Raw genomic sequence first — 16,112 nt, forward strand, 5'->3', positions numbered from 1 at the left:
GGCAGGCTATGGAGAGCTTTTATACAAAGAAGGACTTGACTCAAACTCACTTTGCAGTGGCAGAGTGCAGGGCAGACTTGGGTGAGGAAAGGAGTATGTTAGGAAGCTTATTTAAGGGGCTCCTGAGATAGTCAAGGCAAACAACATAGAGAAGCGAAATGCAAGCAGCTGAAGAACATAGATAAGTGGAAAAGACAAGTCTGGCTTTGAGAGAGATTTCAAACGTGGAACCAACAGAATTAATCAGACATCTGGATGCGGGGGTGTGGGAGAAGGAGGAGCTGAGAATGACTCAGAGATTTCAGGCTCGGGTAACTGGGAGGGTAGCAATGCCAATAATCAAATCAGGAGACACAAAAGCAGGAGCTGGTTTGGAGCATCACGATTTTGGTTTTTGAAATTCTGGGTTTAAGGAGCTGATGGGACACCACAGAGAGATGTTCAAGTTAGGAATAAAATCTGGAGCTCAGCAGAGAGGCAAAAGCCAGTGAAGGAGTTTGGGGGTTCACTTAAGAAGACATGGAAGTGAGAATGCATGAGCTCACCCTTGGGAGGGAAGAAAAGAAAGGCAAGAAGAGAAACTTGGTAAACACTGGTAGTGATTTTCTGGCGTTATAATAAAGCACTTAATGAAGTAGGAAGCAAATTTGGAGAATATAACATCTTCAGTGTCTCACAAAGAGAGATGCTGAAATAGGAGGGGATGATCAAGAGTATTGTTATTGAGATGGCACCAAGACAAGGACCTAAAGATGCTCTTGATAAGGTCTGAGGGATAAAGTCTAAGGAGTAGTTTTTTTGGGGGGGCGGGTGTTGGTCAAGTGGAAGAGGCAAAACCCATGTTGTAACTGGTTCATAAGGTGAGGAAGTGTAAATTAGCATTCTGAAAGTTACTTTCAGAGATGGAATGGTAGCCCAAATTAACAGAACATTTTTATGTGGCTGTTAGGTTTTTTTTTGACAGTGGGAATTTTAGCATGCTCAAGGAAAACATATTTCCCTACAATGTACATAACCCAATAGCATACGTCCCTATATATAGAAAGATGCCTGATTAATATATTTGACAAAGGGAAACAAGCAGTACATACCCTGTAAAGTACTTAGCACAGGAAGCACTCAATAATAATTATTATTATTTTTATACTCCAAATTCATATATTATTATAGAGGGATTTCTACTTGTTATTTGGAGTCCTTTGTTCCCTTTCCAAGATTTTCTTTAAGTGGCATAAACAAGCAAATAGCTTGAAGCAGAATGTGTTCATAAGAAGGTGGTAGCTCCTTTTATAATACAACAGAAGGGGTGCCAAGAAATCTCCTTGATTTAACTGTATCCGGAATTTAGAAGGCGTTTGATGACTGAAATTACAGTGCTATAATTTTTTCCTATATGTTAAGGCACATAAAATGTAAATATCTTTGACACAAGGAGGATCAGAGAAGATAAAACATCCTACTATTAGTCTCTTGCTATGTAGTAGCTAATTAGACCCTCTCTGAGATAGAACTGAATGAAAGCAGCATGGTAGCCACAGAGGTAATTTGCTCTGGCCTCCACTCAAGAAATATCATGCCACTGTGCTGTACGGAGAGCCGTGAGCTGAGAGATCCTACCTGTAGCACATTAGATGATAAAAATTCCCTGCTTAGCAGCTCCTGGAAGCCTGGAGAAAGTGAAGGTTTTATCTAAATGAAGCTGAAATGACTGAATTGTCATGGCAAATGGTGGAGGAAGGAATTGAAATGCCCAGGGAAGTAGGCCTTGATGGAATGTACATACCGTGTGAGGCTGAGGGCTCACCTGAGGGTTGTGTCATAGGGGGTGGGTAGACACACCATTCACTGTGGCATTAGGAGTGTGCTGGTGAGAGGGACACCAGTGTCACTCAGAGGTTCAGTGGGGCCTCTTCTCTCAGGGTCAGAGCTGATGGGGAGAGAGGCTGTCACAGAGCTGGGTCCTTAATATTGATGGGGATTACGGAGCTTCTGAAGAAAAAGAAGTCAGACGCCAGTGCTTAACCACCAAAAGCATGCAAGTCTTTACTGTCATAACAATGCACAAGGCCAGAGTGACAGTCAAAGGGACTTGACCCACAGAACATTTTAGAGAGCGGTTATAGAACACAGCATCCTCTAGGGGCAAAATAGATGGGAAGCCAGTAAGATTATTTAATATAATTCATCACAAGAAAGTAAGAACGTACGAGCTGAGGGTGGATGGCGCAGTGCAAAGCTTCAATCTTTTGCACAGTTTCCAAACTTGAATGGCCTCATTGACTGAAGAGACATCAGGCCCCCAGAGGGAAGGACCACGCAACACTCCAGAGGCATATATTGTACTGGTTTCCCCAGTCCTTCCCCAAAGGGACCTATGACCATTTACTCAGGTGTCCATACACTGGGGAGAATAGAATACCCAGATATTTTCGGGACTACTGGACACAGGGCCTGAGTGAACAGTAATACCTGGAGACCTGAATTGGTATCATCATGGCACCCTGTTAGAGTAGGGACATCTGGGGACTGGCTATAAATGAGTCCAGGCCAAAGTCTGGTTCATGGTAGATCTAATATATCTATGAACACACCCAGGGGTCATTTTCTCAGACTATGAAGGTATAAATGTGATAGCTAATACTTGACAAATGGAATAACCCCTCATTGGGGTAATTTAACTGAAAGCTTCTGGAACTGTATCTTCTGATTCCCTCCAAGATAGTAAATCAAAAATGACTGCATTATGGGAGGGAGGATGATGAAGATATAATGCCACTTCTTAGAATCTCAAGAACATAGGGGTAGGGGCTCTAATATTTCCATGTAATTCACTCGTCTGGACAGATCCTGAAGAATAAGTGTAGACCACTGACTCTTCAACCAAGTGATAGCGGCTATTGATACGTCCAATATGTTCTTTTCTATCTTAGTCAAGAAAGAGGATGAGAAACACTTCATGTTTGCCTGGAACAGGCAACTTCTTATATCCTGGTTTATGCCAATGTTACATCAACTCTTCCACTGTCTGCCATAATAGTCTGAAGAAATACAGGCAATTGGAAAGTCTTACAGTTTGGCTGACTTTGAGCGTTTATATCAGAGACAAGGTAAACAAGATGTGGCTAGCACACTGGAGGCCTTGGTAAGACACAGGCATTCCAGATTTTTGGAGATAAACCCTACAATATCCAGGGGTCTAGGACATCAGTGAAGATTCTAGGGGTCCAGTGGTCAGGCTAGACATCTCCTCCAAAGTAAAAGACAATGACTGCATTTCGTGCCCCTACCACAAAGAAGGAAGTGCAGCACCTGGTAGGTCATTTCAGGTTCTTAGCAAAACACACTCCACACCAATAAATACTGCTTTGGTCCATACACCAGGTGCTATGGTCTGAATGTTTGTGTACCCCCTCCCCCCAATTCAAATGTTGAAATCCTAACCTCCTAGCGATGACATTAGGCAGTGGGGCCTTTGAGCGGTGACTAGGTCATGAGGGCAGGGCCTTTATGATTGGGAATAGTGCTCTTATAAAAGAGACCCCAGAGAGCCAGCTCATCCCTTCTGCCATGTGAGGACTTGGTGAGAAGACACCATCTATGAACCAGGAAGCAGGCCTTCACAAGATACTGCATCTCCCAGAAACTTGATTTTGTACTTCCCATTCTTCAGAACTGTGAGAAACAAATTTCTGTTGTTTATAAGATATTGAGATTATGATATTTTGTTACAGCAATCTGAATGGATTAAGGTACTGGGTGATGTGAAACGCTGCCAGTTTTGAGCGGGACTGGAGCAGGAAAGGACTCCGCAGCAGGTATAGGATGTAGGGTAAGCAGCGCTGGTGCCTAGGCCATGTCATCCAGCAGACGTTACAGTGCTTGGGGTGTCAGTGGTGGGGAGACATGCACTCTGGAGCTGTTGGCACGCCCCCATGGAGATTCACACTGCAGGCCCCAGGAATTCCGGAGCAAGGCCATGCCACCTGCAGCAGACAATTGCATGTCTTTTGAAAAACAGATCAGAGCATGTTACGGGGCCTGGCAGAGATGGAATGCTTGGCTTTGGGATATCAAATGACCACACATTCAGAGCTGACCATTAAAAGCTGGTCTCTGTGAGACTCCTTCAAAGTTGAATTACCTACCATGGAATTCTACTCAGCTATAAGCACTGCCAATGCTGGTTATGTTATTATGTAGCTAAGTATTGTACACTGCAAAGAAGTTAAAAATAACTCAGAAATTGTCATTTTAAAAAGCAATTAAAATTCTTTAATCTTAAATGATGTGCAGAACATAAAATATTAAAAATCAAGGGCCATGAGAATAAAATATGCATTCACTTAAAAGCAAAAGCACAATTAAAATCCAATAATCAAGACTATGTTACTTTTAGTGCTTGAGCTACTTGGTCACCTGGAAAATAGGACATGAGCAGGGAATTTCTGGAGTACACACTTTTTCAAATACCTTCCTGATTCATATTATGCAACATCCAATTAAAATCAACTAACAAGTTTTCTTCACCTACTGTGTGTAAGGCACTGCACTCAGAGGATAACATAAAATGTGGCTATCTTCTCTTCAATGGGGGCACATCCCAGGAGGTAGTGTGATGTGAGAGTTCACCTGTTGGCAGTGGGGTCACAATGACCTGGGTCACGTTCCTGGCTCTAACACATACTAGCTAAATAACCTTGGACAAGTTAACTAGACTCTCCTGTCCTTAGTTTTGTTAGCCATACTTTCATTTGAGCCACTCTGAAGATTAAGGCAGGTAAAGAGATAAGGCACATAAAGTAACTAGCATGATACTAGGCCAGTTGTCACTTTTCAGTAAATCGTAGCTGGAGACAGGGATTTTACATAAAGCAACAGAACTGGATACTGCAGTTGGGCTTGTGGACTTGGCTACATTTTACCACAGTGTCTAGGTAAGCTGGTGATGGGGCAGAAGCTTGAGGAATACACCACAGTATTGGCTCTAGGTCTGGGTCGGACTTTACCATCTCTGTGCTCCGTGAGAGAATGCTGAGGGAGTCCGAGCAGCTCCAGTCTGGACTCATCCTGCCATGGCTCAGCTCTGGGCAGCTCCCAGACCCCTAGCTCATTCTATCCCTCCAAAACTATGAATTTCATCTCATCTGACTCTGCTCTCATCAGCACCAGGGCTCCCAATAAGTACCAGCTGAATCCAAACCCTGAGATTCTGTCTCAGGATTTTCATTTTATGTCTGAGATTCTGTGACAATCTCCTTAAAAAGCTTCCCTTTACTTTTAGTGTCTTTCCATTTTAATTCCTCTTTACTCTCTCCCAGACCATTTTTGAGCTTCAGAAGGAGTTTATATCAGTCTGTAGAGGCTTGATGCACTGTAGGTATTCAATATATTATTTACAGAATTGAATTAAACACAATCACTCTGAAGCACTGCTTCTGTGATGTCACTTCTCAGTTCAGCATTGCTTGCTAACTCAAGTCATGAAGCCTTAGGTTGTTTGACAAAGCCTTTCTGATGTATTTACTCTTGCTAACCCTTAAATCCCATAGTTTCCCCACATATGCCCCCTCTTTGAGGTCCCCTCCACTTCTCCTTGTTTCAGTGTGTCCTGCTATTGCCTTTGCTTCTTCTTTTGCCCTTCCCTGGGCAAAAGGGATTCTATTCAAATCATGTGCATCTTCAAGACCCATCCCAAGTACTGCTCCCTTCAGAAGCACGGCCATGTGATGCTTGCCAGCAGGGACCGCCTCCGTCCTGGATGCTGGGTCACACTCACTGTCATTAGCAGATGCTCTAACAATCATAGTCCATCTAGAACTTTATTATGTACTATCCTCAGGGCAGACTTATCCAGTAGGTAGATTAGGTACAGTGCCTCAGGCTCCAATACATCTAAGGACCCACATGAAAATATCTTAATTATTTTCTTTTGTTTTTTTGAGACAGAGTCTCACTCTGTTGCCCAGGCTAGATTGCCGGGGTGTCAGCCTAAGCTCACAGCAACCTCAAACTCCTGGGCTCAAGCAATCCTCCTGCCTCAGCCTCCTGAGTAGCTGGGACTACAGTCATGCGCCACCATGCCCAGCTAATTTTTTCTATTTTGGGTAGAGATGGGGTCTTGTTCTTGCTCAGGCTGAACCACCGCTCTCAGACTTAACTTCTTTTAAAATCAGAAGGTAAAAGTGAACTTTTAGGTTGAAGAAAATGTTTAGTATATAGTATTTATAAATTATTTTTATTGCAATGCAGTTGTAAAATCTAATTTTTCATTTTGTTTATAGTGGAAGAGGCCCATGAAGGCATGGTACGTAGGGCCTAAGAGTCAAAATGCAGCCCTGTCGTATATTGTCCTATAATAGCAAGTCATTTTTTCTTAATTAGAGTATTCAAAATGCTACTAGAAATCCGTAAGCTGGAGTTTACTAACACCCAAGAAACCCCAGTTATTAATGGAATTCTGTGACACACTTTTCAATATTTCAAAAGCCTAATAGAATAGTATATTTACTCCTAAGCCCACATGAACCAACTAAAATGTCAATGCTCTTTGATTTTGGCTGGAACTACAGTAAATTAGTTGGCAACACTGGTGATTTCATGCTGCTTAGTGGTTCCAATATGTTGCTGAATACATGGAAATTTCCGTGGTGTGACTGGAGAACCAGACACCATTATAAAGCCACATGTCCATCACAGAATACCCAAATATAAATGTCATATACAGAAGCCAGGTAAAATTAAGGTAAGGATGCTGAATATACACGTTTTTAATCATTTGCTTGACTGCTTATTACCATCCAAGACATTTTAATAATTATATGTCTACAATTCCAAAACAGTGTTATTATATTTGTATTACTATGCACAATTATTTAAGAATTGCACCCAAGTTGGGATGGGAAAGTAATATAATAGAAGATTTTAAAACATGGGGTTTATGGAGGAGTGTGGGGGCAGGGAAGCAGGGTAACTGAAGAAAGGGTCCATGGTAGTGGAAATATTGGAAACCTGTGGCTGCTTCACAGACATCCTCTGTACCTTCCCCTACCTGCACCAATAATGCATGGCTGAAGGCTCATAGGAGAAACACCAATCAACTAATAATAGTGGTTGCAGCACCAGTAGTCACAGTAGTAGTAACGCAGTCACATTATGAGTGCATGCTCAATAAATATTTTTGATGTATTACCTAGTAGACATTTAATCAAATTTGCTCATTTGAAATTTAGAGCACAGAGACCTTACACATTTCAGCACTAGATTACTCCTAAGCAGGGAAGCTTGAGAGCAATGGCTTTCTGATGGCAGCTAGATCTCATTAGTCAGTGAAGACACATGCATGAAGGCAGCCCAGAGCTTTTCTGTTTTACCCATCCAATTCCTTCCCCTTCAAACACAATCCCTGACCAGCCTCATGAAGTCAACTGCTACAAGTAAACTGGCAAGCATTTCCCAAATCCTTGAACCCTAGAGTGAGGGCTGGCTCATGCCCCTTTGTAGAATGAGGTAAGAAGTCTCTAAAGGGGAGGTGGGCAAACAAACCCCAGTGAGTCGTGCTTATTTAACCCTGTCTCAGTAGCTGGTGAGCAGTGTTTGTTGCACATGAGACCTTGTGAGCTTATTATAAAAGATGGCTGTGTGGGAAGTGAGAGTGGGATGATGCCAATGACTGGCCACCAACGAGGAGTGGGAGAAGGAAATGATATTTTAGAGATCCCCACTAATATTCTGGAAAAAGACTGCAGCAAATTGTTCAATGTCCACAAATTCCTCTTGTCCTAGTATATTCACCTCTTTATCATCTGACTTTTCTGTCTTCCCATCTATAGGTGAAGTCTATTTCTCCACCCTCAACAATCTGGGCTGGTCTTGGGATTTATCTGGACAAATAGAATATAGTGATGGTGATGTAGAAGAAGTTTAGGAACGTCAAGCCTCAATATGCCTTACAGCTTGGGCATTTTCCCTCTTGGAAGGTGACTTTGAGATGCCATTAGAGAAAATGACATGTGAGAAAGACCCCTTAAGAACAAGAGAAGCCCAACTATGCCAGCTATCCCAGCTGAGCCCAGCCCCAGACAACTGGTCAACCAAATGTGACCCATGAGAAAAGCAAGGATTGACTAGCAGGGAAACTGTAAGTCAACCCACTGAATCCTGAGGATAAAAGATTATTGTGGTGAGCTTTAGGGTGGTTTATAATGCAGTAACAGATAACAGAGACAGAGGCCTACACATGTAGCTGGCCCTTCCTTTTTTCTTTTTTAACATCTTCAAAAAGTCTAAGGACAGAGTCGGAAGTGACCAAAGGGGACCATTTTATGTCTGTTTCAATGATTTATGAAGTTAACAGGAAATTCACCAAATATAATTTTTCATTCTCAATGTTGAATTTCACTTACTTTTAATTGGAAAATTTTTTTTACCCATTTCATGTAAAAAGAAATACCACAAAGCTAAATTTAAATACAATTCTAATGTAAACACTGAATTATAAATTTGATGGTTGAGCATTAAATAACCTTCAAAATTTTTTCCTAGGAAACTAAAAGCATTTGTAAAAATAGGAATAGGGATTTTTTTTCCCTGAAAGTTCTCAGTAAAGCAGAAGAAAGCTCTGTGATCAAATTATCTAGAAAGCCTTAATTAAAGTCAAATGCTAAGGGTGAGTTCAACTTCCTCAATTTTATTTTCTAATCCACATAGAGAGGCATCAGAGAAATATTCCTCAGTTCTTATTTATATATTTCATGATAGGGCTCATTTATTCTTATTTATGAGTTTACATATATTTATAACACCAACACCAAATTAAATAAATATATCTCTAACTAAATATAGCCATAAGACCATTTCTTCAGAGAATATTAACTACATGGCTATTTACCTACTCATCATAATTCTGGCAAGCGTTTCATGAGATTGCATTAGTTTGAAACACCCCAACATTTCTATTATAAAGTTTTTCCCAAGGTGTCTCTAGCAAGGCTGGGAAGAAATGTATTTGTATATAAGTTCAAATATAACGGACGAACCTGACTGTAAAGCCTACACTTGCAGCAGGAGTTATATTCAGAGTTGCCATAGCAGCCACCCACACTTACACACACACAGGGGTGGTGGGAAAAGAGAGAAAAGCAGTTAGCAGAGAACAGAATCTATTGTTAAAAAGACAGAGGTACCCATCAGTGTAATTACAAGCAGGAGCCTAATGTGTAGTCTGAACCATTGTTTAATGAGAGAAGATTTTCCAGTGTTGGAGTGTTTATTAAATTATTTTTCTCTAAACGAATCTACCATCTGCATCTTTGGCTTTGAATTTTACTGGATGCTGAGATTATGCAAGAGGAAGAGCAAATTCAGATGAATATGCACACACTAGGGCCAATATGATTTAATGTTTCCCTCTCTGAAACATTCAGAAGCATTGTCACCAGAAAAATTTGTGGCTCTATGGATCTGAGCAAGTTACTTCACTTTCCGAGTCTCCTCATCTATAAAATGGGTATAATAATAGTATACACTTTAAGGAAATGTTACAAGAATTCAATAAATTAGGACAAATAATCAATTATTAAATGAATAATAATAATGATAAATAATTTTACTAATACATAAGAATTAGTAAAGTATTAAATAAGTTAGTAGAAGTGAAGCAATTGGTGCTTGATAGACAGTAAATGCTCAATTAACTTTTGCTATAATAATAATCGCTATTCTTTTTATTATTAATATCTCCAAGTCTTTATTACAGTCTGGAACAGTATCATTTATAATTCAAAAGTTGCTAAAACAAATGCATGTGGGTGGCCAGCAGACCAGGAGCAAGACAAGATGTTAAGATTTTTCCAGTACATAAAAGAATAATGCCTTCTCCCACACAAATGCCTTTGAAACACTATTTTGCCAGAATAAAAAGTCAAGTATATTACTATAGTAGCATATTCACTGCTATTGGCAAACATTGGTTACACAGCAAAATCTAACATCTATTAGTGCTAAAATATTCATCTATTTGGGGTCAGAGAATATTCCAGAATTTGTCTCCCATCATTGGCTTCAGTACATATTTATATACAGATATTTGCAATTCATACCCAGATACAAATAGAAACATCGGATTTAGATATGATGGCAATGAATGAAAAGTATTCTGCGATTTCTGATTCACTCAAGTTTTAAATCTCCATTTTAAGGCTGAGTGCTTCATATTCTAGCAGATGCAAAACATGTAGTCAAGCAACTTAGTGAATAGGGAATGTATAGGTTAGCATATTTTATATCAGGCCCAGAGGTACCTTAGAATGTGAAGGAGAAAGCAAGGCTGATGGGCTAAAGAAATCAGGAAAATTTAGAGGAACAGAGTTGAGGAGCACAGTGAAAGGGCAAGGAAGGAGTTGCAACAGACAAATTTTGCAAAAGTCAGAAGGCAGTGGAAGAAAGAATGGATAGGATAGAATTGAATCCTTAACTCTATAATAATTTTTTTAAAGTCTAGATGGTGAGGGATAGAATTAACTTGGCTTAAAAACTTTAAAACTGTTAAAATGCATCTCTATGACCTCTAAATTATCCTGCCATTGTAAATGTTATGCACAATGGTATATTTCCCCCCTTAACTGCCCTTCTATTTAGTAATCTTTATTTCCAATCCCCAGTAGAGATGTCATAGGGTATTGCTATATATTCTCTCTGCCTTTAGTGATACATTGAAACGATTGCATTGGAAATATTTCCATTATCAAATAGCTCTTTGAATGTAAAAATAATCCCGGGAGTTTTTCCAAGTCATTAGAAATGATCAAATTTGGTTTTTAATTGGTCCTGAGTCTTTACAGATCTCTTGTCAATGAGATGAAATTGGAAAGAAGTAGATACTGGCACCCTGAAGAGTGGGGTGAAGGAGATTCCCCCAAAACATTTAAATTCTCTAAACTTCTTACTGGAGTTTGGGGAAAAGCCTACAGAGAACACATCAGGAATCCAGTTCCACAGCTGCAAGGCACATCCTGGTGATGGAGGGAAAGGCTGATGACAGCATCGCTGGAGTCAAGAGTTGCCTGCTTACATTGCTCTTCTTCCTACTTCTGCATATCGGTGAGGCACTCACTCACTGCCACCGAAACGTCCTAATATAGCTGTACTTGGGGCCTGGCTCTTACCACTGAAATAATGGCAAATACTCAAGCATAAAGGAAAAAAAAAATAATTTCTAAGGACATTTTGGTTAGTTCTATGAAAAAATATTAAAACACTGAGTGAGACATTATGATGATCGAGTTACCAACAACAAAAGAGTTTTCTAGAGAAAGAGTGCCTCCTTCTCTACTCCCACCAGGGAATATGAGAGCTTGTGTAGGCAGCTAAGCATCCTGGGTCACCCTCTTAATTGTGCCTTTACAAGTTCATGGGGAATGCTGCAGCACAAATTTGTTTCCATTAAGTCCTATTTAATATAAAGACAAACATATTCTCAAATGGAAATGTTAATGGCTATATTTTTTTGATACAACAAACTACTCACACATAATCTCATGAGAGTCAACTGACTTAATTTTATTCACAGTACAAACAGCCACTATTAAAAATAAATTAAATGGCCTACAGAAAGCTGTTAATGTCCTATAAGTGACTTTCATTATGGGAAAAAGTATTTCCACATTAGAAGAATTAATAGATACATAGACTAAAGCGAGTTTATAATCCTTACTTACTGTCAGATACATAGCTGCATAGACACTGAGAGCTGCTTCTTTGGATGGAAAAGTTTTCCTTGCTCTCATGATAAGATCTGGGTTGCCGGTGCAGGCCTCTTCCCCGCTGATGAACTGTGTATACTGCTGGCATCCAAGGGCTGTATAGTTGGGCTTACACAGGGCAAGGAAATGTGGAGCCAAATTTCCTGTAACGACTTGACCAGCATTTACAAAGATATCTGTAGCAAATAGTCCAAATGCATAAATTCCTAAAGAAGAAAACAAACAATTTTAACCCTTTGCTTTTTTTTTTTTTGTATTTCAGTATATGATAAAGCAAAATGGAAATATTTTAGAAACCATAAACTATTCCATACACATATACACATGGTTCTTTTCATTTCAGTCCGCCCTGGGCTTTCTAGAGTGATGGGAGTGGTAAATTATTTAACATATTGAGCTGTTACCACGGGCTACGTTTTCCTGTGTGGCAGGTTTATAAGTCAGTCGTAAGATAAACAAAGAAAAAATATTCTAAGACTGTGTTTTGGGTCATGCAATATTTTATATGGAGACAGGAATCTCTTGAGAAGGTATTGTCTGTCATGTTCTTTCATGTTAGCAATCTTTATTTTTCCCCTACTTTTGAAAATATTTTTTATCTCTGTAACATAAAGCAAAGTAGCTATCTCTCTGAGTATGCCTCTTAAACTCATTCAGACTGATATTAACTCTGCTGGAACTACCAATTAGCAGTAAAATCCAGGGCCATCAGTTTTCATCTAAATATCATGGAAAATCTTAAGTAAAGCAGAATGCATTCAGATTAATCTCTACCTTGCCTTTAGAAACACATTTTTTAAAAGTCACAGAACAGCTAGTAATTTAGTTCCACCTTATATTCTACAGGTTGGCTTTCCATTTATCAAACTTGGGGAAAATTTAGTAAACAATAAAGTAATCAAAATTAAACTTTTGCAATTACCTTTATAGCCGTAAAATTTGTTTTGGTTGTCTGAGGGTATAAAATTAAGTGCTAGATACTTTTTTCTCCTTTTGTAAGGAACTTGTCAGTTTATGTGAATACCAAAAACATTTCCTATACTCAAAGTCACTGGCCATTATTATCAAAACTTATTTTTCTACTTAGACAGGCAAAATAAATTATTTGGTATTAATTTCAATTAAATTTACAGATATAACCTTCAAGGATATGGTACCAATGTAAAGAAACTGATTCTTTTATAATTTGAGGAAGTGAAAGCCATCAGAATTTTTTAAAACTATAATGAAATAATACTTTACACAATAGTTTATTAAAAGTTATATAATTTTAAAACAATTAAATGCTTTTCTTCTTAGTCATATATTTCTGATTTTTTTTTTCCTAAGCTTTTTTCATCATTACTGGATTTTGTATAGGAAATCACCATAAAGGTTGTGCAGGATCAAATAATTTTCTAGTATTTGATGCATAGCTTGCCTTTAAATTTTTAAACTATTATGCAAGACTATAAAAGGTTTATCCACAAAACCTGCATATAACAGGACTCTATGTGTATCCAAATGTCAATGAAACAAATACATTAGTTCTCTTTTCACCTAAAAATTCTAAAAGGAAACAATAAGAAGCTCTGTCTTTACAACTCACCAGCCTTCCATGAGTCATACAAAGTAAAGGTTTTCAAAAACAGAAATTTGGGAGAGGCAGAGAAATGAAAGAGAACTGAGATCAATAAAAATGTTAATGTATAAAACCTCTCCTGAAATCTCATGGCCAATTTTGGGAACCTAAATTACAATTCTTTTTTATGTGTACTCCTTTGAAATCTAGGGTAAGGTGTACTCATTTCATTTAACTAAACCATTCTTTTTTTTCTGGTGTAATAGGTTTTCCTATTTAAAATAGAGAAAAATATTTGGTAAGAATATGGAAATGTCTCTTGATACTTGTAAAGTTCCCAAATGTGTTTTAGAATTAAAATGTCAGTGCAACAGGCCCAAGGCCAATATTGTAGTTGAGTACACAGATAATTATTAAAGTGAGATTTCATGAGTGTTTCTACTCTGCTGACCTCAAGACTAAAGTCACTATAAAGACTGGTGTGCTATCATGCAGTAGTGCTTTGCCTACAAGCTTCCATTTTATTATAACTAGAAACATACAAATTTTAAGGGAATAAGAAAAAATGCAGCTTTCCTAAATGTTTTATAAAATCATATAATAAGTGAGAAGCATGCACAGACTTAAAAGCATACTTTACTTTGAGTCACATATTATTTAGAAATATGTGCATAAATGCAGGAAAATATTTTACTTAAATAGGTATAATATAATTTGCTTAACAAGTATTTAGGAAAGCATCAATTTCATTAAATCCTTTCAGGTTTGAGTATATTATTGATTTTGTTATTAAATGACTCTCATACTAAAAGAAATAAGTTAAGAACACAGTATTGATACATGTGAAAAAATAATTTTTTAAGGTTTCATATAAAAGTTATCCCTTCAACAGGATAAATGAGGGCTTTGGAGCATATAACAGGATGGCGAGAAAAAGAACAGTCTTGAAAATGAAGACCTTTCATCTTCAGAGAGATCTGAAAGCCCGATGACATCTGATCAGTCATTAATGGGTTTATATATAGATTAGGTGATTTATGCTTAATATCTCCAAATTCTTCATCTTGACCCCTTCCATATGAGAAATATGTTGAGGAGTTACAGTATCCTTAATATATCTCTTAAGCAATTAAGAATTTATCTTAAATGTTATTTAGTATATACATATTTTTATCTGATAAATCCAGGAAACAGTAATTTATATTAAATTTTATTGTGCCAGTTAAAAAGTTTATCTAGGCCAAGTTGCTATTGAATTGAAATGATTTTCAATAATTCATCGCCGTTCATATTTATTATTGCTAGCATGTGAGATTGAAAGCTAAATTATCAGCGAATCTTGTCCTCTAATGAAGTCACCAATACACTTTTGATCAAATAAACAACAGCTCAGAAGTAATGCATGGAGTGCTCCACACAGTAATTAACAAATATAACATTTCTTCTCTTTGCCAGACTATTTTTCTTGCCCTTTATGATATCCAACCACCTATCTAGATTATCATTTCCTCAAGCATTGTTTCTGAAATTTCAATAAATATAGTAAATCATTTCTTTTAATTATGTAATTTTTAGTTTCTTTAAGCATATTAAATATCCAAGGGCAGTGTTATTTTTTCCTTAATGTAATGTGAAAATGACATCCTGAAGTGGGGTCCTGCGACATTAGAAAGTAGGATGTAATATTTATTTTAAAAAACAAAGGAAAACAGTTCAAAGAAGAGGCTACCTAATATTTGCATAAGTTATAATTTTAGGTCATTTTAAAGGTTAGCTTACACATAAACATTGTTTCAGCAACAATAAAAACAATTTAATGAATACACACCAAGAAATCGGACAGTTCGCCGCACCAGTGGGTTTATGTAGCAACAGTCTCCAGTTAAAATAGTTTTTTCCTGGTTTTCAAAATCCCTTGTGGCTAGTTGTAGGCAAAACACAGCAGTTTCTCCAACTATTATCTTGCAAGGAAATAAAAGATTAAAAATATTAGAATATAAACAGTATAAGTGTAAGAATATTTTTATTTAAAAAATGCAAAATGTTGTTCCTTTGATGTAATAATCTCATGTAAAACTGAGTCATATTTGATTACTTATACCGTTTTATTATAACCTGGTCCCTATGTAGGTAAAACAAATTTCTCTCAATTCCAGGGAGTCCTAAATTGATAAATTATGAACAAAAATGAATTATAACATTTTTGTTTTCTAAAAGCCTTCATTAAAAATAAATAAAGTATCCTTACTTACTTTTGGTATGTAACTAAATTCCATGTATTATTTTTTAAAAATTAAGTAACTGTGTCTTGTTTAAATTTGACTCTGCTATAGAATTCAGAACAGATTGTCTATGCAAATAATTTTGAAAGGATCTTATACAGATCTTTTGGCTTTATTTAATACCATGAACAACAGAACAAGATATAAGATAAAGAGAAAGGAACCTGGAGCCAAAGCATGTCCAAAGCATTGTTAGAGGTTTGTTTTTAGTATGTTTTGTTCAATTTAATTAAGATGCTACATAGGGAGAAATGCTTTTGGGGTCTCAATGAAAAGTGATATATCTATGATTACAAGGTATTCAAAATAGCAAGTGGGGGGCAGATAAGGAGGAGAAGGAGATCACAGGAGATTAGATGTTTGGCCTATTTTTACCCCAATGTGAAGACAGATTAGAAAGCATCTCTTCATTTTCATCCTTCTTTCTACCTCCTTTTTTTCCTTTCTTAATATACCTCTTTTTCCAAGTAGACCAGAGTTCATGGTTAAACTAGAAGGTGTTTAGGTGTT

The 16,112-nt window shown here is 37.5% G+C and overlaps 1 protein-coding gene across 2 annotated transcripts in view; it reads right to left on the reverse strand.

Annotated features, from left to right (window-relative positions):
• Positions 1–16,112, reverse strand: part of PLPPR5 (phospholipid phosphatase related 5) — a 114,466-nt gene that overhangs the window by 54,580 nt on the left and 43,774 nt on the right. For both annotated transcript variants that reach the window (XM_012769934.2, XM_012769933.2), the window contains exons 2-3: positions 15,149–15,281; positions 11,715–11,965 (exon numbers count right to left, since the gene is read on the reverse strand). In XM_012769934.2, the coding sequence (XP_012625388.2) occupies positions 11,715–11,965; positions 15,149–15,281 (384 nt within the window). The remainder of the gene's footprint in view (positions 1–11,714; positions 11,966–15,148; positions 15,282–16,112) is intronic.

The sequence above is a fragment of the Microcebus murinus genome, chromosome 2 (genome assembly GCF_040939455.1).
Source record: "Microcebus murinus isolate Inina chromosome 2, M.murinus_Inina_mat1.0, whole genome shotgun sequence".
Lineage (NCBI taxonomy): Eukaryota > Metazoa > Chordata > Mammalia > Primates > Cheirogaleidae > Microcebus > Microcebus murinus.